Source organism: Plecotus auritus (assembly GCF_963455305.1).
Source record: "Plecotus auritus genome assembly, chromosome: 6".
NCBI classification, from domain to species: domain Eukaryota; kingdom Metazoa; phylum Chordata; class Mammalia; order Chiroptera; family Vespertilionidae; genus Plecotus; species Plecotus auritus.
Genome location: NC_137773.1, coordinates 114,498,794 through 114,525,066, shown reverse-complemented (window position 1 = coordinate 114,525,066; position 26,273 = coordinate 114,498,794). Strand labels below are relative to the sequence as shown.

At 49.6% G+C, this 26,273-nt stretch overlaps 1 protein-coding gene across 43 annotated transcripts in view; it reads left to right on the top strand.

Annotated features, from left to right (window-relative positions):
* Nucleotides 1-26,273, top strand: part of ANK2 (ankyrin 2) — a 376,998-nt gene that overhangs the window by 291,853 nt on the left and 58,872 nt on the right. For 22 of the 43 annotated variants that reach the window (XM_080676468.1, XM_080676469.1, XM_080676460.1 and 19 more), the window contains 7 exons: nucleotides 1,261-1,359; nucleotides 4,935-5,033; nucleotides 5,962-6,060; nucleotides 11,082-11,154; nucleotides 13,708-13,852; nucleotides 19,762-19,864; nucleotides 20,530-20,633. In XM_080676468.1, the coding sequence (XP_080532594.1) occupies nucleotides 1,261-1,359; nucleotides 4,935-5,033; nucleotides 5,962-6,060; nucleotides 11,082-11,154; nucleotides 13,708-13,852; nucleotides 19,762-19,864; nucleotides 20,530-20,633 (722 nt within the window). Of the gene's footprint in view, nucleotides 1-1,260; nucleotides 1,360-4,934; nucleotides 5,034-5,961; nucleotides 6,061-11,081; nucleotides 11,155-13,707; nucleotides 13,853-15,985; nucleotides 15,998-19,761; nucleotides 19,865-20,529; nucleotides 20,634-25,408; nucleotides 25,445-26,273 lie in introns of all 43 variants that reach the window. The other 21 variants (XM_080676485.1, XM_080676447.1, XM_080676455.1 and 18 more) reach the window with 4 other exon arrangements.

Genomic DNA, 26,273 nt, shown 5'->3' with positions numbered 1-26,273 from the left:
TAATAGCTGTACAGTCAGATAGAGTGTGTAATATCTGCTAAGTAATAGCTGTAGAGTCAGATAGAGTGTGTTACACCCGCTAAGAAATAGCTGTACAGTCGGGTAGAGTGCCTCACACCGCTAAGTAATAGCTATAGAGTTGGATAGTGTGTCCCCCCCTCTAAGTAATAGCTATACAGTCGGATAGAGTGTGTCACACCCGCTAAGTAATAGCTATACAGTCGGATAGAGTGTGTCACACCCGCTAAGTAATAGCTGTACAGTCGGATAGAGTGTGTCACACCCGCTAAGTAATAGCTGTACAGTCAGATAGAGTGTGTCACACTCGCTAAGTAATAGCTGTAGCTGTACAGTCAGAGTGTGTCACACCCGCTAAGTAATAGCTGTACAGTTGGATAGAGTGTGTAACATCACTAGGTAATAGCTGTACAGTCAGATAGAGTGTGTCATATCTGCTAAGTAATAGTTATACAGTCAGATAGAGTGTCACACACCCACTAAGTAATAGCTGTATAGTCGGATAGTGTGTGTCACACCCACTAAGTAATAGCTGTACAGTCGGATAGAGTGTGTCACACCGCTAAGTAATAGCTGTGCAGTCGGATAGAGTGTGTCATACCCGCTAAGTAATAGCTGTACAGTTGGATAGAGTGTGTCACACCGCTAAGTAATAGCTGTACAGTTGGATAGAGTGTGTCATACCCGCTAAGAAATAGCTGTACAGTCGGATAGAGTGTGTCACACTCACTAAGTAATAGCTGTAGCTGTACAGTCAGATAGAGTGTGTCACACTGCTAAGTAATAGCTGTACAGTCGGATAGAGTGTGTCACACCCACTAAGTAATAGCTGTACAGTCAGATAGAGTGTCACACACCCGCTAAGTAATAGCTGTACAATTGGATAGAGCGTGTCACACCCGCTAAGTAATAGCTATACAGTCCGATAGAGTGTGTCACACCCGCTAAGTAATAGTTGTACAGTCAGATAGAGTGTGTCACACTCGCTAAGTAATAGCTGTAGCTGTACAGTCAGATAGAGTGTGTCACACTGCTAAGTAATAGCTGTACAGTCGGACAGAGTGTGTCACACCTGCTAAGTAATAGTTGTACAGTCAGATAGAGTGTCTCACACCCGCTAAGCAATATCTTTACAGTCAGGTAGAATGTCCTTTTGGGACTGAAACTCTGTCCTTCCCCCCCCCCCACACACACACAAGGTGTAATTAGTGAGTGGTCATTTGCTTGTTATTGATATTACAGCTCGGTTATACTCCTTTAATTGTGGCCTGTCACTATGGAAATGTGAAAATGGTCAACTTCCTTTTGAATCATGGAGCCAATGTCAATGCCAAAACCAAGGTAAATGCTGTTCTCATTTCATTTCTGTCACAAAAGTTTCAGCCACGTGGATGCTCTGTGTGCTCACTGTCATACCCATGTGCTTTTCTGTTAGTTTTTCTAAAGTGACTCTGAGCACACCATGCAGGTTGTGCAAGGGGCTGAGGCTTTTCTTTCTAATAATCCTGACAGCCTATAGGGTGGCCTCAGAGCTGGTGTAAGTTCAGGGAGCTGATGAGCTAGCACCTCACCGTAGGGCCCTGCTGGGATGCTGTGCCTCCAGTCTTGGCCCTCCCCAGCCCTCACCCAGGGAAGTACAGATGGGCCTAGACCCAGTGCCTTCCTCTTTTTAAAGGAATCCTCATGAAGGTGTGAGAGAGAGAGAAATATCAATGAGAGAGAAATATCTATCGGCTGCCTCCTCACGCCCTCTGCTGGGGATCAAAACCACAACCCGGGCATGTGCCCTGACTGGGCATTGAAGTGGGGACCTCTTGGTTCATGGGTTGATGGTCAGCCACTGAGTCACACTGGTCGGATACCACGTCTCTTTTACACTGAATTCATGTACCTGTTTGAGTCACAGAGCAGGAGGAGTAGAATCGGAACTCAGACCCAGGCACTCTGTGAGGCTCAGGCCCGGGCTCTTACCACTCGGAACCTCAGCAGCCTCACTCCTCCCCCTGACATTAGACCATGCTGCCTCCTTCTCCCACGTGTTCCTGACCTGGATCTAGTCACCTTCCCATTCTTTCCAGCCTCATAGTATGACCTGACCCAATGTAACTTCCAGGTGACACCCACACCTCCCTACAACTCATCACTGTTACTGTCTCCAATGCCTAGGACCCCATGTTGTTCACTGCCTTCCCTCTCCTAAGCTGCTCTCCTCCTTAAGTAATTAAATCTTACCTAAACCACACCCTCCATAATGCTTTCTTCAGAACTTTTCCCCCCCTTTTTCCTTTAATCCTTACCCAAGGACATGTTCTCATTGAATCAAAGAGAGAGAAAGGGAGAGGAAGAGAGAGAAACATCGATTGGTTGCCTCCCATACCTGCCCCGACCAGGAATTGAACCTCCATGACCCTTCTGTGCACAGCGCAATGCTCCAACCAGCTGAGCCCCAGCCGGGCAAACTCAGAACCTTTAGTCAGACTCCAGCAAGAACAGCCACTGCCTGTTCTGAGTTCTCCTGGACTTGAGACAAATGTAAAAGCTGCTGAACACTCCGGTGCTAACGCCACACGGGTTTGCTGGGTCAGCTCCACACAAAGCACTTGGGATGGTGCTTCCTGCTGGAGTCCAGGGATGCTCCTGAAAGGCACATGGCCGTGGCAGAGCCTGACTGACGCTCACCACACGTTGTTAAGTGTTGGTTCTTGAGTGGTTATAACACTGGGAAGCCAGGCATCCCACACTGAAGCATTTGCCTTCTGGGGTTTGATCTGCACTCAAATGGATTTTTGGTTGAGAGAAAAATCTCATTTTAACTTTTCAGGTTTTGTTTTTTTTTTAATCAACAATGTTGATTTTATTTGCTTTTGGAAGCAAATGTATCTTTTATGTATCTTCAGTGGGTAAACACACACCTTCAAAGGATGTTCTTTTAATAAACACAAGATTTTTTTCACATAGAATGACATTTTTATAGAAGGAAGTCTTTTTTTCATATCTCATGTGTAACCATAGTTACTAAAATTGTTTGGTTGCTATGAAAATACAAACCTAAGTATTGACTTTACTACTGAAACTTTCATGACTTGGTATAAAAATTTGGCAAAGTGAACTTGTTTTATGGAACTGTTAGTCACTTAGAATTGAACCCTGTAACATCAGCTTGAAGCAAACAGGTTGGATTAATTATACGATAATTTGCAAAGAGAGTTGAGAAGTCAGTGTGTAAGGCAAGCATGTCAAACTCAAAGACTAACATGGGCCAAATAAATGAGGCATGCGGCCTGCAAGTTTGACATGCTTGGTGTAAGGGCGTTTTCTTTGTGAATTAGACTCTTAAGGTCAAAGTCTCTGAGCAAGAAAGACAGTGTTTGCTAGCATTTTCCTGTCACTTCAGAGAAACGAAAGAAAAATGCCATGGACGGCATATCTGATTCTTCACAAAATTCGAAGTTTTGGCGTTTTCATTTGTAACTGGGTGGTGGGGGGTCAGGGGTGCTGGTTGTGAGGAGAAGTGCTGGGTCAGGGGCTCCCAGCAGGATGGGCCTAAGGTGGTGGGTGGATCTTCAGCCAAATGGTCTGCAAAGCCTGTGAGCTGCTCCCGAGTCCCTGGAAACCACCTCCAGGGGATGTTTTTCTGGCCACAGTGTCCACATTAGACCGTGTCCTGCAGTAAATGGGAGCTACCGAGGGCAAGAGCATGACTGTAGCGTCGTCATCTGGGGAGCACGGGGTCTCCTGTGCAGCCCAGGTGTGTCAGCAAGTGCTGCTGGGCCTGGCCAGGTGACGGGGCTCCGTGGGCACAACATTTGTAAACACGGTGGAAAGGAGGGTTATTTAGAAAAACTCACTTCTTCTAGGCTCCTCACGAGTCCACAGGTGATGTGATTTGAGAGCAGTGTCTCTGTGACCATTAAGTTTCCCTGGTTCCTGGGTCATTCTAGGGATGCACGGCCATGGCCACGCTCAGACCGTGTGTCACAGGCGTGGACACAGCCCCCAGACGGAAGGCCACACTGATGGGGGATGTGCAGGGACAGCAGGGGGGACCTGGCGTCCTGTGTGCACAGTAGACACTCATGTGGATGGAGAAGTGTGTTATGTGCTGGTCGTGAAGCAGCTGTGACACAATATTGCAGGGACGGATACTCTGACAGGTTCATGGTGTGATGGCTGCACAGCACACAGAGCCCGCACGGGTGGGTCTGACAGATGCGGAAGCTTTTGTCAGGTGATGCCAGTGGATAAGGGTAGCGCGGACACTGGTGGCCTGACCTTCTCCATGGGGTCTGGCTGCAGCGTGACCGTGAAGAAATTACTTCCCCCCGTTGTTCCCAGTTGTATCTCCCCTGACACAGGGACTGTCCCTTTACTCCGCCCGTGTCCCTGCACCAGCACGTCCAGGCAACCCCTGCTCACCTCACGCTCCTCCTCACTTTCTTGGAGGTGAGCCCAGGGCAGGTGGGGACAGAACCTAAATGTAAAGACCATGGATCAAAGTGGGCCTCCCATGTGCTCCCCCACCCCCTCAGGGGAAGGAACTTCCAGACTGAGGTCCATAAAGTGAGCCCTGAGTTACCTGATGGGAAAGCCGCGCCGGGCAGGGCACAGTGGCTGTGATGCTCGCAGCTCTCAGACGTCTTCTAGTCCTTTCTCCTGGGGCAGATGCCACCGCTGCTGCTCTCCCCGTGGCGTGGCCCTGGGCTCGCGTTTCCATGCTCACGGCTCGGAATAGTGTCAGAGACGCTGAGTCGCCTGTTTCCCTTTATTTACGGGCAGAAGGTGTGCGGGCGTGTGTGCTGCTGAGAGCGGGCTCCTGGGGCAGTCGCCCCCATACACAGCATTGTCATAAGTAAGATGCCTTGAACGCAGGCTAACCGGCTTCTCCTCCTCCTCCCGCCTCGGTCCCCGCCCCACAGAGTGGCTACACACCCCTGCACCAGGCCGCACAGCAGGGCCACACACACATCATCAATGTGCTGCTGCAGCACGGAGCACGGCCTGATGCCACCACCACGGTAAGGCCCTCCGCACCCCTGTCCCTCTGCCACGGCCAACGCCAGGGGTGGGGGGAGGGGACCCTCTGTTAGTGCCACTGAGTCACCTCCAACTCCTGGGGACCTGTGAATGGGTGCCGTCCAGTGTCCCTCCTCACAGCCCTGCGCAGCCTGGAGGCTCAGCCTGTGGCTCCTTCGTGAGTCCCTCCACCTCCTGTTTGGGCTCCTCTTCTCCTGCTGCCTCTGTTCCCAGCATCGCTGTCTTTTCCAAAGACCCTGCCTCCTCACGAGGTGTCTGAAGTAGGACAGCGTCCGTGTGTCACCTGCCCCAGCCGTGCTCAGGCTGAGCAGAACAGGGTGCCACAGTCCCCACCCCTCCTGAGATGGGCCTCCACCCTCAGGCCCCAGTACAGCGGACTCCCCTTGGGGGCTGGAGTGCTGGGCCCACCACTTCCTCTGGCTTAGACAGGCTCCTGGGGCAAGGGGCCATTGAGATATAAACTAGGTGGTATGATTCACCTTGGCTCCCCAGGCCTGCAAAGGAGCCTGCTGCTTGCTGGTGTCTGCGCACTGGGAGCGCGGACTGTGACCAGAGGCGGCCTGCCCTCTGGGAAGTGGCCTGCCCTTGGGGAGGCAGGCCCTCAGCCGGGCTGGGTCTGGAGGCCTCCCTTTCCCAGCACCATCCAGCCCCCAGAGCTGACCACGCAGGGGTTAAAGCCGCAAGTGCTTCTCATTAGGAGGAGGGGCAGATGCAGCTTGTTGTGTTTCCATGGTGACCTGCTCTCCAGGCTGGAGAAGTTAGCAAGACACATTCAGATGTGATGGTGAAAACGAATGATTTCCTCAGCTGCGCCTGGGCCTGGCCTGGCCTTGGAGGAGGCGCTGGCTCCTGGGGCGGTGAGCTCACTGGCTCCATCCTCTCTCTCCCCCCTGCCCCCCCTCCCCACAGAATGGCAACACGGCCCTGGCCATCGCTAAGCGGCTGGGCTACATCTCAGTGGTCGACACCCTGAAGGTTGTGACGGAGGAGGTCACCACCACCACGACAGTGAGTAAGGGGCCCACGGCTTCTGCTTGAGCTCGGCTTTCCCATCGCGCACTCTCCCCTCACCCCACATCCTGTGCCGCGGTCTCAACTTCTGAAGGTGAATCTGTGCAGCACACTGAGGGCCACACATGTGAGTGCACTCACGGCAGCGGCCAGAGCTCCTCAGTCTTGCACACCCATGTGAAGTGTGTGAGTGTGAGTGTGAGTTTACAGGGTCTAGTTGTTTTTTCCTGCTCCTCTGCCCTCGTGCTGAGGTTGGGTATGACCCCAGCTGCCAGCCGAGGGGCAGGACAGTCCCGGCAAACTTCTTTTCTGAGCAGAGGGGACGCAGCCCCAGGAAGGCCCTGATCCCTGCAGGGCTCACGGCTGGTCTGAAGGTTCCCCAGGAGAACCATTCTTCTCCACTTCCTCTCAGTCTTTGATTATGTTTCATTCAAAAAGAGTTAGTAGGGAAACGGTCTGTGTGTAGGGAAACAGAGTAGCTATGTAAAATGCTCACCGTTCCTCATTGACTCTGAGGGCAGGATGCATGGCCTCTGCCCACAGGGCTGGGGGGACGCAGAGCGGGGCGAGGGTCCTGGGGCCTGGGCCTGCGGAGCAGAGCTGGGGTGCCTCCCAGGGCTGTTCTCTTTGCATCGATTTGTTGGTGACTTTTCTGAAGCTGCAGACAACAGCTCAGTGGCTTATTTGGAAAGTGGACAAGTAGACAGTAGAGCACTGGGCCCTGCGGTAGGGAGGGTACGGTCAAACCTTGGCCATTACGTTCACTGAAGGAGGTTCCAACAACAGCCCAGGCTTAGACAATGGGTCAGGTGGGAGGTGGAAGGAAGGAGTGTGTTCCCGGGGCGGCAGCAGCCCCGTGACACATAGCAGTGGGTGAGCACAGCTGCTGGGACCCCGTCCTACGTGGGGGAAGTATGATTTATTCCTGGACCCAAGGCGATGTGTGCAGACGCAGAGGGTCGTGCCACTTGTTTTCTCGGGCAGTTTTAAAGCCTGTGGCCTGTGTGCCACAGTATTTTTAAAGATTTTTTTAATCCTCACCTGAGGATATGTTTTTATTGATTTTAGAGAAAGGGGAAGAGAGAGGGAGAGAGAGAGGGAGAGAGAGAGGGAGGGAAGGAGGGAATTATGGATGTGAGAGAGAGACACCGATCAGTTGCTTCCCATACTAGTATACACCCTGACCAGGGAGAAACCTGCAACCTATATGCCCTGCCTGGGAATCGAACCCACAACCTTTTGGTATACTGGAGGATGCTCCAACTAACTGAGCTACCCGGCCGGGCTGATTTTAGACATTCAAAGTGAAGCTTCTTCAAGAGATTATGTAGGAGAAACACAGGCCCGTTTCTGCTCACACTAGCCCCAAGTCACTCTGAGAGGTTGAATCTTAGTGGCTTTCTCTTGCTCTATGGTTTCTTAGACCAGGAGAGTCTCCCTCCGTAGTAGGGAGATTTTTGTCCTATTTGGCATCTTTGAAGCAACATGTTCATCACAGGTGGCCAAGCACGTCGTTCTTAAAACTCCTTTTCTGTGCACTTGGGTCATGTGTGTGCATCTTTATCAGGTTCCCACTGCGGGGTGGCGGCGGGGGGGAGGGCGGCGCTTGCATCCTTTTTGTATCTTGTGTTTTTTTTCCTCTTCCATTCACCTCATTAATCCACCTGAAGGGTTTCTGGGTAGAAACCAGTGCTGAGGAGTGGTCAGCAGTGAAAACATCACCTCCCCCAGCAGCAGCTCCAGGTGGTGGCCTGAAGGGTGGCACATCGGTTCTGTAAGAAAAAATTCTTCTTTAGCTCAACAAAACTGTGGGTCGGACGTGTCCACTGTCAGAGATGGCAGGCTCTACATGTCACTTAGAGTGAGGGACCCAAACTACACAGGCCACGTTTATCGCGAGGGCAGTCAGCTTTCAAAACACTGGCCACACAGGCTCTCAGACACCCTGTGAGCCAGACACACAGCCAGTCCCCACCCCTAGCTCTGGTGGCACTCGGATCCCCTGTGAACCGATAGACAGCCAGGTCCCCATACCCAGCTCGGGGGTTCTCAGATCCCCAGTGAGCCAGACAGACTGCCATTCCCCACACCTAACTCGGGGGGGCTCAGCACCCTGTGAGCCAGAGACACAGCCAGTCCCCACCCCCAGCTCTGGGGCATCCAGGCCTCAGAACTCTGTGGGCTGTGTTTCTCCTCTGTAACTGCTGTTCTCACACTGCCAAGCTGAGCGCTGCCGCAGCAAAACCACTGGACCCTCCAGGTGAGAAGCCAGCTGACAAATACAAGGTCCCTGGCATGCGCTCCAGTAAGAAGCCAAGGCCTGCACCAGCGGGGGTCAGCAAGGGTCAGCGGGGAAGTCTCTCCCTGGCTATGTGGTCTAATGCATCGGTTGCCAACCAGTGGTCTGCGGACCACTGATGGTCCTTGAGGCCCGAAAGGTTGGCGACTGCTGGTCTAATGTGCCTGCCTTTACTTCTGCCTCTCACAGTTAGTTCTTCTCTCATGGTTGCGAGTTATATTGTTTTCTGAAATGGAATCTGGGGTTAAGAATTGAAAAATGAACTTACTCCTTTCTGCTACGCGAGTCTTGCACATCTGCTCTTGCGGAAGAGATTTTCACTTCCTACTCCGCATAGCACAGCAGTGTCATTGATGATGCTAACACATAACAAAGCTCAGGAATTGCAGGGGTACATCTAGGGTTCAAGTTGAGTTTTTCAGATTCCAAAGTCCATGCTCTTAACCCTCCGGCATAACAGAGCTTGGCTTTGCTAAAAGTAGCTTAGCAAGAATTTTGTGAAAGAAAGTTTTTCACCTAATTTTCAATTTAAGAAAAACCCTCTTACCTGGCCCCTTTGTTTATGTTCATGGAAGCATCATATTCAGTATCATTTCCTAAAGTCCAGACTCACTAAAATAACAGAACCACTCACTGTGACAGGCAAATAGCACAAGACAATTTAATAATTACGTAAAATAAACAAAATTAAATTTTACGCTGTCACCTCTTAAATGGAATATTTGAACGACAGCTGCACAGCCGACTACACACATCACGCGTTGGATTCATAGGACGTGCCCTGGAGCAGCCACGTGGGTTTCTGAGCTGCTTTCCTCCGAGGTCTTTACCCAAAGCCCTTGTGCAGGGAGAGGCGTCAGGCAGCCGCTTGTGAAGGAAGAGTGGCGGCTGCACAAGTTTCGGAGGCGTTTGGAATCCTGGCTGTTTCTCTAACCTTTGTTCCACGAGACGCCGAGGGGCAGGGACAGCTCGCTCCCAGGTGGGTCACTGTGTGCAGGAAGGGGCATCGGGACCAGGGACCCCTGTGTCTGGCAGCGGAGCAGGAGGCAGTCTCCTGAGGTGGCTGGTAGAACCGTGAGATGGGACCCAGGTGGCCACTATGGATCAGCTGTCAACTCTACGTGTTATTTGCATAATTTTAAAGTGATCCACCCTCTTTTATGCTGTGTATAACCATTGATAGGTAGAGCCTAAAGAACGGAATAAGCCACCACCATGAAATGGCATTGTGTTGTCGTTTAAATATTGGGGAATTCTTTGAAAGCAGTTAAGATGCCAGTATTCCAAGTTCCACTTCTTCCCCAATGGGATCGCCGCCGCCGATGCCATGATGCATGCCCCCCGCGACAGCTTTCAAGGTGGAGTCAGGCGTTTTCTGGGAATCTAGTCCATTGCCTAGAAGGCTCAGTGTCTGTCTTGCACAAGGAGCATCACTCCTGCACTCTGTGCTATGTGCGCTCCGTAACATCCACATCTGTGACGTTTGCTTACCCCGTGTTCTATTATCTTAAAGCGACAGTACACTGAGAACAGAACCTTCTAAACTTTTCACATGATTTTTCCAGGTTGGTAACATCTATGTAGCAAAGCTTAAAGACCTACACAACCTGTTTACTGTGTCTCAGTGGCTTTTGGTGAAGACTACTCTCATTTAGAGAGATTCGTTTTTTTAAAGTTCCTGTAACGATGCCAGTTGATGTGTCTGAAACAGCTCCTGGCCCACAGTGGCCATTCGATGCTTCCTCGGTGCCTGAGTGACCAAACGCTCAGGCTCTTCAGCGTATGATTAACTTAGTACTGAGTTACAATAAAAACAGTTCATGCCAGCTGATGTTTATTGAGTACTAACATATGCCAGGCACTCTTCTTAGAGCTCTTGTATATATTATTTCGTTTAATCTTCGTAACTTGTGAGTAGTGTTATTATCACTATTCACAGATGAAGAAATTGAGGCACACAGAAGTAAGGGACTAGCAAGGCCTCATAGCTAACAATGGGGAAGTTCGAATTGGAGCCACTCATAGGCCAGGGCATGCAGAGAGGACCAGGGTCCCCCACTCTGGGCCCTCTGATCCCAGAAGACATGTTTTCTGCCCAATCTACGTCTTTCACGTGGTTTACTATGTCTTTTCCCCTGGCTTGGTTTTTAATAAATTGCATACGTTCATTGATCTTCTTTTTTTTAATATATTTTATTGGTTTTTTAAAGAGATGTCTCATAGAAACATCGATGAGAGAGAGACATCGATCAGCTGCCTCCTGCACACCCCCCACTGGGGATGTGCCTGCAACCAAGGTACCTGCCCTTGACTGGAATCGAATCTGGGACCCTTCAGTCCGCAGGCCGACGCTCTATCCACTGAGCCAAACCGGTTAGGACCATTGCTCTTTTTTAAGGCTTTTTTGGAGCTGTTACCTAGTTCAGTTCAGGGAAGCCCTGAGCATGGTGAGCCGCCTGCTCCGTACAATTGGCCATTTGTGCCACTGCGAACGAATTCGCTTTTCAAGTGGGAACTCACAGCAGTGAGCTTTCTCTGGTACAACCTCACGGACCTGTGGTCTTTTGTCCTCAGGAGGACATGGGTTTTCATGAGAGAAAACTAGAGAAAGAATTTCCAGACAGACAGGCCTTGGGCCGATGCTGAGTCTGGCTCCCCTGGCTCCTGGCATCTACTCTTAGAGTTTGTTTTCAAGCATTAATGATATTTCTCTTTGCAGACTATCACTGAGAAACACAAGCTGAATGTTCCTGAGACCATGACCGAGGTGCTTGACGTTTCTGACGAAGAGGGTGAGGCTTTCTCTGCATTCTTCTGTGGCATCTGTCCTGGTCCCGCCAGGAAGCTGTGCCATCGTCGGGGACTGAGCCGGGCAGTGGGTGTAGGCGCTAGCAGATTCACTATAAAGTCATGTGTTCCCCTTTGTTTCAATACATTGACTTTTGCCATTTGGGGAAGGAGGATTCCATTAGTATGTTTTCAACTGGTGTTATCCTTTTTGTCTTGTAAGTAACCGGCCTGGGAAGGGGAAAGGCTGGGAACTGGGCCATCTGTTAAAATATCTGCCTGATAGTACAGTTGTTAGCATATGTGGGGGTTTTTGTTGTTTGTTTTGTGTTTTTTTTAAATATATTTTTATTGATTTCAGAGGGAAAGGGAGAAGAAGGAGAGAGAAATAGAAACATTAACAATGAGAGAGAATCATTGGTTGGCTGCCTCTGCATTCATATGTGTGCACCACACTGGGTTTTGTGGGATCACTTTTTTCATTCATATCTTGAACAGCTCTTAAACAGTCTGGTGACCGCGTTATTGATGGGGAAGTACTTAGTGACTCAGGTACCTTCAGAGGAAACTGTTGGAGTGAAAGCTTTTCTTTGCTTTTAATTTTTCTTAACTGCATAGAAGCAACATGCTTAATATTTAAATCTGGGTGCCTAACACTAACCTGTTCCTTTTGAAACAGCATGTGTAATACAAGTGAGATGGTGTGAGATGGATGAGGTGGTGTGAGACGGGTGAGAATAGTGTGAGACGGGAAGGGGGTGTAAGACAGGTGAGATGGTGTGATACAGGTGAGGTGGTGTGAGACGGGGAGGGGGTGTGAGATGGGTGAGAATAGTTTGAGATGGGGAGGGGGTGTGAGACGGGTGAGATGGTGTGATATGGGTGAGGTGGTGTGACAGATGAGAAGGTGTGACATGGGTGAGATGATTGTGTGGTACAGGTGAGATTGTGCACTTGAGTGTGGATTTTACTAACTTGGAAGGTTAAGCCATGACTTGCTTCTGCTATTAGTGATTTTTCAACTATCATGGAAACTTACTAACATAGTTAAATTATGTAGTGACCACTGTATGAGTATTTTCTCCAAACTAATATTTCTTCTTAGAATACAAATTTAGGGAAACAGTAAGTCTTTGATAAGTTAACTTTGAGCTAGCAACAACTAAGTTAGTTTGCTTGAAGTGAATGTAGGCTAAATCATTATTGGGTGAAGATATGTTTTGATGTGGTGAAATGTATTAGACTAGTAGTAATGTGATCATTCTTAAGGCAGCTAGGATTAGGTTTAGATGACTTTCAGACCACCTGTGAAGGGACCACAAAGCATAGCGTATTCTATACGACAGACCTGCCTTCCCTGTCCCCTTCCCTTCTTCATCAATAGAGCAGACTGAGTCTTCCCACATGTTAACCAACTCACACATGTTTTTCTGAAAACAACTTAGGTTCTTTCCAAACCAGACAACACCTGTGTTTAGGTAAGCTAACTCTTAGAATGGATCCTGGAATCTTTTTCTCCCAGAATTAAATGAAAGGGACCCCAATTTATTTGACTCACAAAAGCACTGCTCGTCATGATTTACACGTTAACAAGAAGGGGGTAGTGGGACAAATGAAGTCTGCAGGCCTGTCCTAAATGTCTGAGCTGCTCGGCCTTATCACTGCGCTCAGACCCCGGCTTCCTTCCTGTGGCCGCCTCGCTCCCCAGCATGAACGTGTACTCTTGCCCAGTTATTCCACACAGCACCCTCAAAGGACCTGTGTTCCTCTTTCACTCACACACTGTTCTGGGGCCCCCCTGACCCTCACGCACTCGCTTCTCACCTGAACCCCCATCACACCTGCCACCAAAGCTGCACGCAGACAAGGTTCGCTGGAACCTCCTAAAGGATCACAACAGACTAGCACCAACTTGGTGGCTCATATGTATCCTGTCCCTGCTCTGGGGGCCAGCATCTGCGGGGGCCTGCGCTCCAAGGCTCCGAGGAGGACCCAGCCTGTGACTCCACTTCAGTGGCTGCAGCGACCACCCTGAGCCCTGCTGTCCCGTGTCTGCCTGTCCTCGGCCTCCTGTAAGGACATGCTCAGTGGTTCCTCAGCTCAGATCGCATCTCAGTGCTCACCTGATTACACCGACAAAGCCCCTGTGGCCAAACCAGCTGCCCTCCCGAGGCCCCCAGTGGACACCATCCTGAAGCAGCCTCTGCCCCCTCGGGCCTTGTGGTTCACAACGTCAAGCAACATCAGGGCATGTCCTGTGTGCCTGTCCATGTTGGTATATGTGGGGGAGTGGGGCGCGTTACTGTTGCAGCTTGTTGACTTAGCATCGGCTATGAATCAGCTGCCAGGACAGGGACATGAGGAAAAACACTAAACAAAGAATTACAACCAGGTGGTGATTTCTTCTCGGTAAGGAGTAGGAATGCAGGTCGGATACGGTTTCTCTGTGTTTTCATGCTCTTCAGCACACGTGCTCTGCGTGCCGCTGCTGTGCAGGGTTTCGGGATATAATGCTGTCCTCACACTCAGCAAGTAATTCTTCCCCCGCATGCTTCCAGGAGACGACACAATGACGGGGGACGGCGGGGAGTACCTGCGGCCCGAGGACCTAAAGGAGCTGGGTGACGACTCACTGCCCAGCAGCCAGTTCCTGGACGGGCTGAGTTACCTGCGCTACAGCCTGGAGGGCGGGCGCTCCGACAGGTACCAGCACGCTTGCACAGGGCATCGGCCAGCGGGGAGCCAGGACACTCTTGTTTTATAATAGAAAAGCAGGCTCCGTGCTGACACTCAGGAGGAAATCCCCCTCTTGGCATTAGCGGGTTCTCTGCTTCCTCACAACGTCAAGAAGGGAAACAGGCCTGGAGAGATTAAATATTTTGTAATTCAAGCAGCTAGTAAGGAGCAGAGACATTCCCTTTAAGTAGAGGTTTTAGTCACCAGCCACTACCCTCAGGTCCAGTAAAAAGGACAGTTTTGCCTTAGGGCCCTCTGAGTCCCCTGGGTGTCAGTGGAGTGCCGTCATTTCTGTGAGCAGAAGCTTGTCTGGAGGAAGGATCAAAAAGAGACACATGAAGAGGAAGAGGCAGGACAGAACCCCGAAGGGCCTGGACACCTCACGCGCTCTGAGCCGCATCTGGAGAAGCTGGTTTATAGACAGATCTGGGCAGTTTGTCGGACATTCTGAAATACCAGAGCAGTGCTGTTTTTTGGGTGCTACTATCCTACATTTGGCGGTTGTTAATTTCTGAGTAAGAACACGGCTCCCCATCAAAAGTAGGGCTGCCAATTTAGGGTGTGCATGTGGTCGACCCTAGAGCGCGCTCATTAATGTCTTTTGCGCATCAGTCATCTCAGTTCGCACTTGTCACCCTGGCATTTCTAAGCTGTGGCTGGCATATTTGGAGTCCAGGAAATGGATGCCCCAAAGGGGAGTCATTTCTAAATGGATAAAAAGAGAGTTTTCTTGGGCTTTTTCCTTGAGCACCAGTGCTGCGCATACCCGCCCCCCCCCCCCCCCCCCCCATTTTCTAAAACAGCTCAGGGTGCCTGTGACCTGCGTCCCCCTGGGCTGGCCTCGCCTGGGTGCTGCAGGTAAAGAAGTGACTAAGATACGACCAATGGCTGAATTCCTAGCCAGAGGGTGGGAGAGGCCAGCCAGGCTGGGGGTGCCAGGCGGCCCCTGGTGGCAGGGAGGGAGGGTGGGGAGGGCTTTGAGGTCTTACCAGAACCCAAGGCAGGGCTCCTGGTTGAGGAGGAACCATGTTCCCCAGTGGGTGCTGAGTGTGCACGTGAAAGAGGAGGTGACGTCTGCATGCCGGGGTCCCTCTGATGTGTGATAGGAGATGCATTCTACAGGGGTGGTGTCAGAGGACTCAGCAGGCAGCTGCTGCCGGTTCGAGCTGGTGTGAAGATTCGACTCTGAGCTCAGTGATCACAGTTGGGGAGTTGGAGACTGGCCAGCCCTGGTGGAGGTTTCAGGGTGGGCGAGCAGAGGAAGATGAGACTGAGTCCTGGGCTTCAGTGGCTGAGACAAAGGGTGTCCTGGGTCAGGCTGCCGGAGGGGACCCTCGGGAGGCTGGTGACGGGCCGTGCTCCATGTGACACACTGAGACATGCGGACATCAAGCTCTGAGATTCTTTAAAGACTTCAAGTTTTAACAAAGTGAGTTGTTTATGGCTGTGGCACATTCCTAATAGTCTATGGATAATCATGTTGCTGTCAGCTGGGAGGTCTTTCTTTTCAGCCTGGTCTTTTTTATTAAAAATAAGTGCTCGATTGGATCCCTTGTTCTCTGGAAGGACTCAGTTTGAGAAGGAAAGTAGAGCGATGCTTTCTGTAGGGCTCAAAGGCTGGCCGATCCTGCTCAGACTGACCCTGATCAGCAGGTCAGGATGGGGTGGGAGAGGGGCTGGTCTGGTCTTAGCCCCAGTTGCTTTTCCAGAGCACGAGGCTGCCACCTGCTGTCTCGGATGGAACTGCAGGCAGTGGCTCCTGTTCATGGTTGTCCTGTATGTTTCTTTCTTTGTTTTGCTTAGCCCGTGGTGGGCAAACTGCGGCTCGCGAGCCACATGCGGCTCTTTGGCCCCTTGAGTGTGGCTCTTCCACAAAATACCACGTGCAGGCGCGCACGTACAGTGCGATTGAAACTTCGTGGCCCATGCGCAGAAGTCGGTTTTCGGCTCTCAAAAGAAATTTCAATCGTTGTACTCTTGATATTTGGCTCTGTTGACTAATGAGTTTGCCGACCACTGGCTTAGACAATTCAATATGTTACCTTTGTCGGTAACCATTTTACCTTCTCGTTGTTTCTCTATTTGGTGTGCCTCCAATAGTACCGTGCCCAGGTAGGTGCCCGTAGTTGGCGGCATAACCCTCCCGGCCCATCCATTTCTCTGCTCCCTGCTTGACATGCTTGTGTGTGCTGTGTTCACAGGGGCGCTTCCATTCTGGAATCATGGATGTATTCTCTAATTAGGGTTTTTATGTATTGAGTAATTACTTGGGCTGAAAGGTACATATGTTAATAGAATGAAAACTAGAACAAGCTTGGCATGAATTCACCTGACACAGCGCCCCCTGTGGTTGGGAAGCAGTAGTGTGGCTCCCAGCAAGGAACCTAATTATCCCATGTGCAGTTGGAGATGATAGAAAAATTGTTGTGATGCCTAACATGTATGTGGGCGCACAGAAGACTAAAAGTAGATACACAATTTTGATGTGCGGCGAATAAGAACACAGTTGTTGACTGGGTTTTGCTTCCGTTTTATTTTATTAGTGCTTCACACTGAAAATGCTACCCAGATTCAGTGTAAAACACTACCCAGCAGTGAGCCACGGAAGCTTCTCCCTGGGTGAGAGCAAACACATGCACACTTTTCAATGTCTGCTTCTTCAGTGGGGCTTGAGGACACCATGCACTGAATGTCTAAGAAATATTAGTCATCACTACAGTTCTCAGTGAACTTAATGGATACAACCTAATGTGTGTCTATAAAGCAGCATACCAGAGTGAAGTATGCATTTTAGATCATAACAAGCCTTCAGCACATCTTAGCTGACCCACAGGTGGGAATGTCCACTCCTGTGGCTCCATGGTCTTGGAAACTCATCCAGTGAAGAGTGCGGCCTCTGACTTAATGCAAAAAAAATGGCCACCTCTTGCAAAACATTTTTAACTTGTTTGTAATGTTTCAGGTCAAATGAAGAGTTTCTGGGCCAAAGATGTGAATTATTCTAGACTCCTGTGCTGGTCATTTTTTCCTTCAGAGAGAATAATTCTCTGCTATTGGAATACTTAACATTATTTCACTTCAATATGTCTGTAACAAAATAGAACAAAAGAGCAATTAGAAGCCATAAGCATTGCCTAAGTAACTAATGAGCACTGTAGGATGCAGAGTGAGCTAGAATAAAATCTCACAGGTAGAGACATGTAGACAGATGGTTCCAGTGGATTCATTCTCCTTCCAACTGTTCCCCCTCTGTCTACATGCCCTAATTTCTCCTCGTGGTTGTGTTACCTCGTCTCTTCCTTTCCTTTCTTCTCTCTCCGTTTTCCTTTCCTGTTGGGGCTTCAGGAAAGACAAAAAAAATAACACCACCTCCCCTCTGTTCCTTGGGGTGCAAACCAGCGGGGAGATTGACCTTGGGTTAGGAAGGTGGGCACGGTGACTGCAGAATGTGGCTTCACATCCTAAGGGCCAAATGAGCCCCTTAATCCCTCACCGCTAAGATAGACAGCCAGACAGCCAGTGGTGGTGTGTCCTTGGGAGGGGAACCCAGTCCCAGCTGCCTCTGTCCACGTTGGACGATGGCAGCAGCCACGTCACTGGGTCTGATCGAGGCCCGTGTTTTACCGTGCAGTCTTCTCCTATCCCCGTTGACCTGTTGCCACTGTCCCAGGGCTGCATGTCAGGGCCAGTTCTACCTGGTGGTTGTGGGTCTGCCTGCTGTGAGGAGCAGGCTTCTGCCCTGTACCTGGGGCCCCTCTCACCTACATAAATCTAGTCCTTTAACCGTGGAAGTCACTGTCTGGGTCTTTGCATTCCAAAGCTGTGGAGAGAGATGATGGGTGAACAGATCAGAGCCCTGTGGAGCTCAGGGGCCTGGTACAGCACAGGGACGGCCCTGGCATTTCAGGAGGCTGCCCACCGTGTTGTCTCTCCCTTGGCCCACTTCTCACCAGAGCAAGGAGAGTTGAATGCAAAGCTTAAGTGTCTTTGCAGTTTAAAGCCAGGGGAAAAAAATTATTCAATTCCTTAAAGGAGACAAGATTGGCTGAAATGAAAGACCCTTTCCCCCCATAATTTAACCCCATCCCCTAATTCAAGGCCAGGCCAAGGTCACACAGTGCCCTGCACCCCATTATGGAAAGTGCACTGTTGAAATCCAAGGCACACCTATAAATGGGGCTGCCCTACCCCCAGGACAGACCCCCAGTGACCCCGTGATGCCCCTGCTTCCCTGGGCTGAGTCTAGACAAGGGGTGGGCAAACTTTTTGACTCGAGGGCCACAATGGGTTCTTAAACTGGACCGGAGGGCCGGAACAAAAGCATGGATGGAGTGTTTGTGTGAACTAATATAAATTCAAAGTAAAGGAGCAGAGGGGAGAGCAAGAGAACCGGATAGAACAGCCGGATCCGGCCCGCGGGCCGTAGTTTGCCCACGGCTGGTCTAGACCCTCTGTCTTCACCAGGAGCCTGGAAAACATAAGAGAATGACCTCCCACACTAGGCTTAGATTCCATCTTATTAGAAACACGCAGGTCCGTGTAGGTGTAAATGCTCCGGTCAGGCAGTCCACTCCTTGGATTTGTGTCACGTCACACCTGTAATACTCGGGGCATAAAGCCTGGAGTAGGGCAGGGGAGAAGGCCCCGTACCGCACTGCACGCACTACCTCCCAGCAACAGTTTCTCAGAGACAATAGGCTGGCTCAACTGACACTCGTAAAGGTCACAGTGTGTGGCTTACAAAATTAGGTATAGTTGCAAAATGAGAACAGTTGCTGCTGATAAATGGGCCAGCTTGACATTTAGTTCATAATTCCACACACCTCACAGCCACACCTGCCGGCTGGAGGGATGCACACCTTGGCTGCTGTAGATACTGCGGGACCATGGCTCAGTCCCCCTGTGGGCTTTGGCTGATGTTTTGAATGTAGATCTTTAAACTTGGGCTAACATGCATAAAATACACCTCACTGAAGTGTACAAGTGGGCTGGGAAGGAATGTAATTTCATCTATGAGAATGTCAGTTTTCACTCATCACATCTGAGCATATAGCTCAGAGCTTTGACATTCAGATCTCACAAAAGGTGAAGCCTTAGCTGTCCAGGCCTGAGCCCGTGTGAACCAGCCTCTCCCAGTCATTCGCTCGGCAGTTGCTTTGTGCTGGCTGACGTGTCTGGGTCTGGTCAGTGCTTAGAAATGCTTTCTGTGTGCCTGTGTCATCGCCACAGTGACCAGCACGCCTGTGACTTTGCACTCAGCACAGGACATGCGAGGGGTAGTGCTGGCCTCTGACGTGGCCGTGTGGGACACAGCCTAGGGGCTGCTTCCTCAGGAAGTCTGCATGCGGCTGGTCCCCCTTCCTGCCCCCCGGGGTCCCCGGCCCTCAGGGTCACCGCCGCGGTCAGGACGGGTGAGGGCACATGGAAACCTGCCTGTCACCCTGTTCTCACCATGGGCTGACTGTCCCCTAATATTTCCTAGTTGCAGGGAGATGAACATTTGGCTCAGATGTTAGAGATCAGCCCTAGAAGTTATTTCCTGCGTGAATTTCTTGTACCTGCGGCTAGTGAGCGCCAGTTGCGGGCCTCAAACCTTTCTGGGGAGAGCAGGAGTCAGATTAGGAGTGTCAGATTCTAACTCCTGGTTCCCTGGGGCCTCTACCATTGGGTGGCAGAGCCAGGCAGAGGGTGTGTTCCCGCAGGGTGATGGGGCCCAGTGGCACAGAGCCCACGTCCTCCCTTTACCGTGGTCTGTCCCCGGGAAGGTCCCGGCAGCTAACTGCACGCTCTCTTCGCTCTCTGCTCGGCTCGCCATGCCCTCCTCCCCGCCCTGCCCCACCGTGGGTGCGTGACCACGGCCTCTGCTCACCTGCCAGCCTCCGGTCCTTCAGTTCCGACAGGTCGCACACCCTGAGCCACGCCTCCTACCTGAGGGATAGCGCCATGATCGACGACACCGTTGTGATCCCCAGCCACCAGGTACGTGACTGCAGGCACACCTTGTTCACTCAGCAGGGCTTGGAGCATCACTGGATGCTGGAAATGTCCAGAGAAAGCCTTTTCATCTAAAAAAAAAAAAAAATCAAATGAGTTAGTTAATGGGCCAGGAGAAGAGATTTGAGTTTATTTTCCTAAAACATGGAAAATGTTCTTTAGATTTCTCAATAGCGGAGTTTTTCTAAAACAATGTACTGCTTGTTTCTCTGGCTATTGAGCTCCTCTGTGGAGATTAATTATGAAGACCGACTCCTCCAGAAGGTCTCCATTAGAGGGGTGGTATGGGGAGGTGTGTCCAAGGTCTGAGATGAAAGGCGCGGCTACCTACGTCTCTCCGTGTTAGATGGTTATATAGAGAAAAGATGTAGTTTATTAGGAAATATTGGCATTGGGTAGGATGTTATAGTTAGGGCTGGCTGGATAAACAGACACCCACCCTCTTCAAAGACAATGACAGTGATCTAACATCAATAACACAATCTAAGCGGGAATGTGTTACCAACACAACTGAGCGCCTCGGCCTCACATTTTTAAAGGGGCTTTTCCAGGCAATGCCACTGTCTGAGGTGCCCCTTTCAGAGGCGGGTACATTGTCATCGGAGTGAAGGGAGAGAGCCATGTCCCTGAGCCATGTCCTTTGTGTCCAGGTGTCAGCGCTCGCCAAGGAGGCGGAGAGGAACTCGTACCGCCTCAGCTGGGGCCCCGAGCACCTGGACAATGTGGCCCTTTCTTCCAGCCCCATCCACTCAGGGTGAGTTGCGGTGTTGTCTGTCCAGATCAGGGGAAGGGACGAGTGGACAGCAGCAGCTTTGTCCAGTGGCTGTAGCTGGCGGCCAGCTTACAAGGGACGTGACCTTCATTTAAACTTGTAAATAACACAGCTTTGTCCACCATGGACCCCGTCTGCGTGGACAAACCAGCAAAAAAGGTTTGAATTCCACATAGAAAAGCTGACATTTCAAAATAACTGGTAGCATTGCATCAAACAGCTTGCTCACTAACCAGCAGCTGCCAGGGCATCCTGGCTTTAAGAAATCTTGAAAGGAAGGGCAGGAGTATTTGCTTTCTGGACAGTTTTATTTACTAAGGTGAACTGACAAGGTAACAGATACCTCTCCTCACGTATGAGTGCACTGAAAGCGATGTGCCTGGGAGCTGGAGGCACACAGAAGGAGGAGTCCTGTGCAGGTGGCAGTAGGGAGACTAGAGGGCACCCATCAGCTCAGTCACCTGCCTGGGGCCAGCAGCCACTGAGAAATGCCGCCCTTCATATCAGCTCACTAAAAACGTAGGGCTTTGAGTTATAATAGTAAACATACAGAAAGATGTCCTGAAGGCATAAGAATTCAGTTACGTGGACCATAAATTCTATAAGGAGTTGTAAATGGTAACACTTCACAGTTGGATTTTCCCTCTCATTCTGTTACTTTTATTCATCTAGTAATTTCATAATTATATGTAAACTCTTAAAATATTTGCTCATTTAACCACTTTTAAAAGCCCTACCCATATGTTATCTAACTAAATAAAATATTTTGGCTTAAAGGATTCCAAATTCCTTATCCATAATGCCCAGCACAATTTGAATGGTGGGTCTTTCTTGTTGCCATTATTCTAAAATAGTCTCTTGCCAGGAAGGCATTCTGAGGCATTGTAGTTACAAAGTTTGCATCTCATAGTCGAAGCTTCTCCTAAAGAGTCATAGACTATAAAACTAGGTACGTAGAAATAGAAAATAATCAAATTACTCTTTTCCTTGTTAAAAAAGCATAAGCAGGTTCCTAATGCAAGATATGCAAGGGAATAAAAAACAAATTAAACCTCATCCCAGTTTACTTACATATTCTAAGTATAAAATGAGATCATTAACATCTGACCTATTAATTATTCAAAAAGCGTAACATTGCATTTTGCTACCAACTTTCTGAACAATGATGAGAAGAAGAAAGGAGGTTGGCCCTGGAATGTGAAGGTGGTAGGTTGAATCCCAGAACCAGCGCAGCCCAGGCCATACCCAGCCCAGGGAGCGAAGGGTTATTTTAAGCACAATGTAATGTACTACTTTTTTAAAATATATTTTTATTGATTTCAGAGAGGAAGGGAGAGGGGGAGAGAGAGAGAGTGAGAGACATCAATGATGAAAGAGAACCATTGACCAACTGTCTCCTGCACGCCTCCTACTGGGGATCAAGCCTGAAAACCGGGCATGTGCCCTGACCAGGAATCAAATCATGACCTCCTGGTTCATAGGTCGTCGCTCAGCCACTGAGCTACGCCGGCCAGGCACAATGTAATTTACTAGTAATGGCCGAATTTACAAAAGAGTAAAAAACTAGAGCCTCAGTGGTTAAAGATTTATCACTTAGTAAGATAAGGGTCTTTAATCTTGGTCTCTAATAAACCAGTTCTTCTGTGAACTTGAAAGGTGATCACTGACCATATATTCTAAACTCTGGCTGGGCATTAGAATCACCCGTGAGCCTTCACATGCTGATATCCAGGCCCCACCCAGTCGCAGCGGCATCTCTGTGGAGTGATTTCTACAAGTGTCTGTATCCAGACATGTGTTTTACACAAACTGTGAGAAAGGACCATCTTGACCTAACAAAGCTCATTATTATGGAGACCTAGATAATTAACCTGTACAAATTCCTGACACATTGCTGAATTCTGCGAAGTACCACACCTTGTGCCAGGCACTAAGGAAAATAGTTAAGTAGGATTGCCCTGCCTTGAAGAAACGCACCCATGTGTTATTTGAAGTTGGAAGACAGTCTGTGGAAGGAAGAATGTGATGTTCTCTTTGGAGGCACCCCTGCCTCACATGACGTGGGGCACGTTAGGTAGACTGTCAGAGTTTCCCTTCACTTACCTGGAAGATGCATGTTGTTATGGATCCCACAGGGGAACTTTAGGGGGTACATAGTTCTTATATAATTAGCATTTTGTCTAGAAAGAATAGGACTCAATAGATCCTCATTAGTATTTACACAATTCCCATACACCTTCCAGATCACTCACAAATCCCAAACCAGTTAAGCAAAATGTATTCCAAATGAAGGACCGCCCCAAGCGGTCCTGTTCCTGGTGTGATGTGGAGCTCACTGTTTCTGTTGCCAGGTGACCAGGCATCTAGTAAGGCCTGTGCTGTGGCATTTGAACAAACACACAGCACAGGACTTGGACCCACAGGGTTTCCACTGAACGCTCATTGCTGCTGCTCCTGGTGTTTAAAAGCTATCACCATATTAATGTACACCAATAGCATTCATGATATCGTATCATGTAACGTTGGTTTCTTACAGTTTTGTGTGTTTTTTTGGTGGGTTTCTTTTTTTGTCGCTGTTAATCCTTACCCAAGTATATTTTTTCATTGATATCCATTGATTTTTAGAGAGAGTGGAAGGGAGCAGGAGAGACAGAGAAACACAGATATGAGAGAAACACATTGATTGGCTGCCTCCTGCACACACCAGGGCCGGGGATCAAGCCTGCAACCCAGGTACATGCCCTTGACCAGAACTGAACCCAGGACCCTTCAGTCTGGGGGCCGATACTCTGTCCACAGAGCCACACTGGCCAGGGTGATTGCGTACAGTTTCATTCATTTCACACCGGGTTCCTGAGTTGTTGTTTTCACATCTACTTTTCAAGGAACTGAGATTCTTGGGTGAATTGTTAAGCCACTTCCATTCTGCCCAAAAAGTTATAAAAGAAATGTTTTTGACAGAGGAAGTAATAAAGGGAGCTTTTCTGTGCACTGCGGCTTGCAGTTTGTGTGGTTCCTGTGGAGTCCACAAAGGGCTCTAGGTCAGTGGTCGGCAAACTCATTAGTCAACAGAGCCAAATATCAACAGTACAACGATTGAAATTTCTTTTGAGAGCCAAATTTTTTAAACTTAAACTTCTTCTAACGCCACTTCTTCAAAATAGACTCGCCCAGGCCGTGGTATTTTGTGGAAGAGCCACACTCAAGGGGCCAAAGAGCCGCATGTGGCTTGCGAGCCGCGGTTTGCCGACCACTGCTCTAGGGTAATGGAAGACACAGCTGCACCCATAGGCCATGTTGGCATCTCCTTCCGCCTCTGCCTGTCTCTAGTGGCTCGTGTCCACGGCCACCCAAGAGGAGGTGTTGGTGGCTAAAACCATCTGACTGCCCAACACATAGCCAGTCGCTGGTAAAGGCAAGGCTGCAGTAAGATTTCTGTTGTTGCTCCTTAAAGAGTTGGTTACTGAGTCAGGATCTGGCCAGCAGGTATTGCTAGCATCCCAGGGATGTCACCTGGCAGAATCTTGGGCGCGAACCTGAATTCACGGCTCTTCTCATTTCAGAAGTGCTCAGTGAGTGAGCCTCCTGCTTAGTAACGGCCAGCTTTGTGATCCATTTTAATATGATTCTGAAGGCCTTTATTGTTAGATTTCAATAATAGCTACATGCCAACAGTTAAGTGTCAATTCATCATGTTATCCTGCAAGATATTATAGCAACTAGAAGTCCATTAATAAATTGGTTTTTTTCATAAAAACATGTTGAAGACCATTTTGCCATGAATCTAAAACTGCCTAGAAATAAAGCCCATTAAAAAGCATGTGAAGACATCAGCTCAGGAGAGTGGATAGTTAAATCCCAGGAGCCGAGACTGCTTCTCCTTTGACAACATTAATATTTAAGTGTGAAGAGCAGTTAATTTGGTGGTTCACATATTTTAAATACCCTAGCTTTTTTAAGGTACATGAAGGTCAATTCTTTTGGATGAAGAAAATGATTTTTAAGTAGTCACACAACTGTTTTGTAAGATGGCTTTTTGGTCCCATAAACGTGTCCTTTTGTACATCAGACACCAGTGAGCCAGAGGCAGAGAAAATGCCTGGGGTGTGGGGCAGCCCCAGCCCCAGCAGCGAGCAGGGTAAGCCCCAAGCAGGGGGCGCCCCAAGCAGCAGCCCTGAGCAGGGGGCATCCTGAGCAGCCCCGCCCCCCCCCCCCCCCCCAGCAGGCTGGCAGCCCCGAGCAGGGCCCCCAGCAAGCTGTCACCCTTGAACGAGTGCTTAGACTTGCATAGTTTCCATTCCCTGCCAGTAGGTAATTCACGTACCTTCTCTGGCTTATCATTGAAGCCAGTCTTCAAATTGTGCCTTTTCTGTTCACATTTCTTCCGCAGTGGCCCCAAGGGCATTGCCATGACTTAGGAAGCATTGAAATGGGACGAAAAGCTTCGGAGATGAAACGTGTCCACCAATCCCAGACTTTGTCCCTCTCATTTGAATGCCTTTGATGGTGTGTGGTCTCCTGGACACTTGGCCTTGCGCAGGGCCCCCATGGCCAGTGCTAAGCAGGGAGCGGGGCTGCAGGGGTGCCCACCCCGGCCCCTCGGCATGTGGGCAGAGTGATGCCTCATGACTGTTTCCATCTCTTCTGGATGGAGACTCTGGTGGTGTATGACAGTGTATTACAGTTGAAAGTCGCCTCTGATTCCTTCTTGATGTTCGCCACTCCTTCTCTGTGCTAAAGTGTCTGTTCTGTTGCAGCCGCACCTCTCCATGTCTCGACCGTGACAACAGCAGGTGACTGTGAATCGCCCCTCCTGCCCGTCTCCCCGTCCCCCAGGGTGCTTCAGTGCGCACACCTCCCAGGGACGCAGGGGCAGCCGTGTCTCCAGGCCGTGCCCTGGCTGAGGGCCCCTTTTTCTGCAATGGAGAGAACGTGGGCATTTGTTATTTCATTGGAGATCAGCTGGGATTGGGTCAAAATTAATGCAGATCTCCTGGGAAAGGCTCCTTGGCTGAGGCTCTCCACATCTTAGCTCCTTTTGTGAGAAAAAGTGCTACATGAAGCTGAAAAATTATTCCTAGCAATTATACAAATTGGTTGACCTGTTTTAAAGTCATAGGAAAGATTATGATTTTAAGTGCCACGCAGCAGAGGTTTTTAAAAACTGTTTCCTAGGTGAACCAAAGGCTGAAAGTTGGTTAATGGTACATTTCACTAGGATGCTGCTTTAAATGCAGCTTCTGAGAGCTTGGAATTGTGCTGTCAATGAGTCGAGTCAGTGTTCCCAAACATCCCTCATCCTGTGTTAGTCCAACACATTTATTTCTGAAGGTTCTTAGACTGCCGATCAGGGCATTTTTGTTACACAGTCATCGTCGTCACACTGCAGACGGTCCACAAATCAGACAGTTTCATAGATCCCATTTTGAAAATTGTATAGCCATCCCTTTAGTTTTTCGGAAACACTAAATGTGATGTTTCTACGCATGAACATTGCGAGTGATTAATGATTGGTGATTTTGATAAATCTGAGCCACTTCAGAGACACTTTCCATCATGTTCAGTGTATGAGAGTTGGGGTACAGGAGGGCTTGGAGGGAGAGCAGGGGAGAGAGCTCGCCA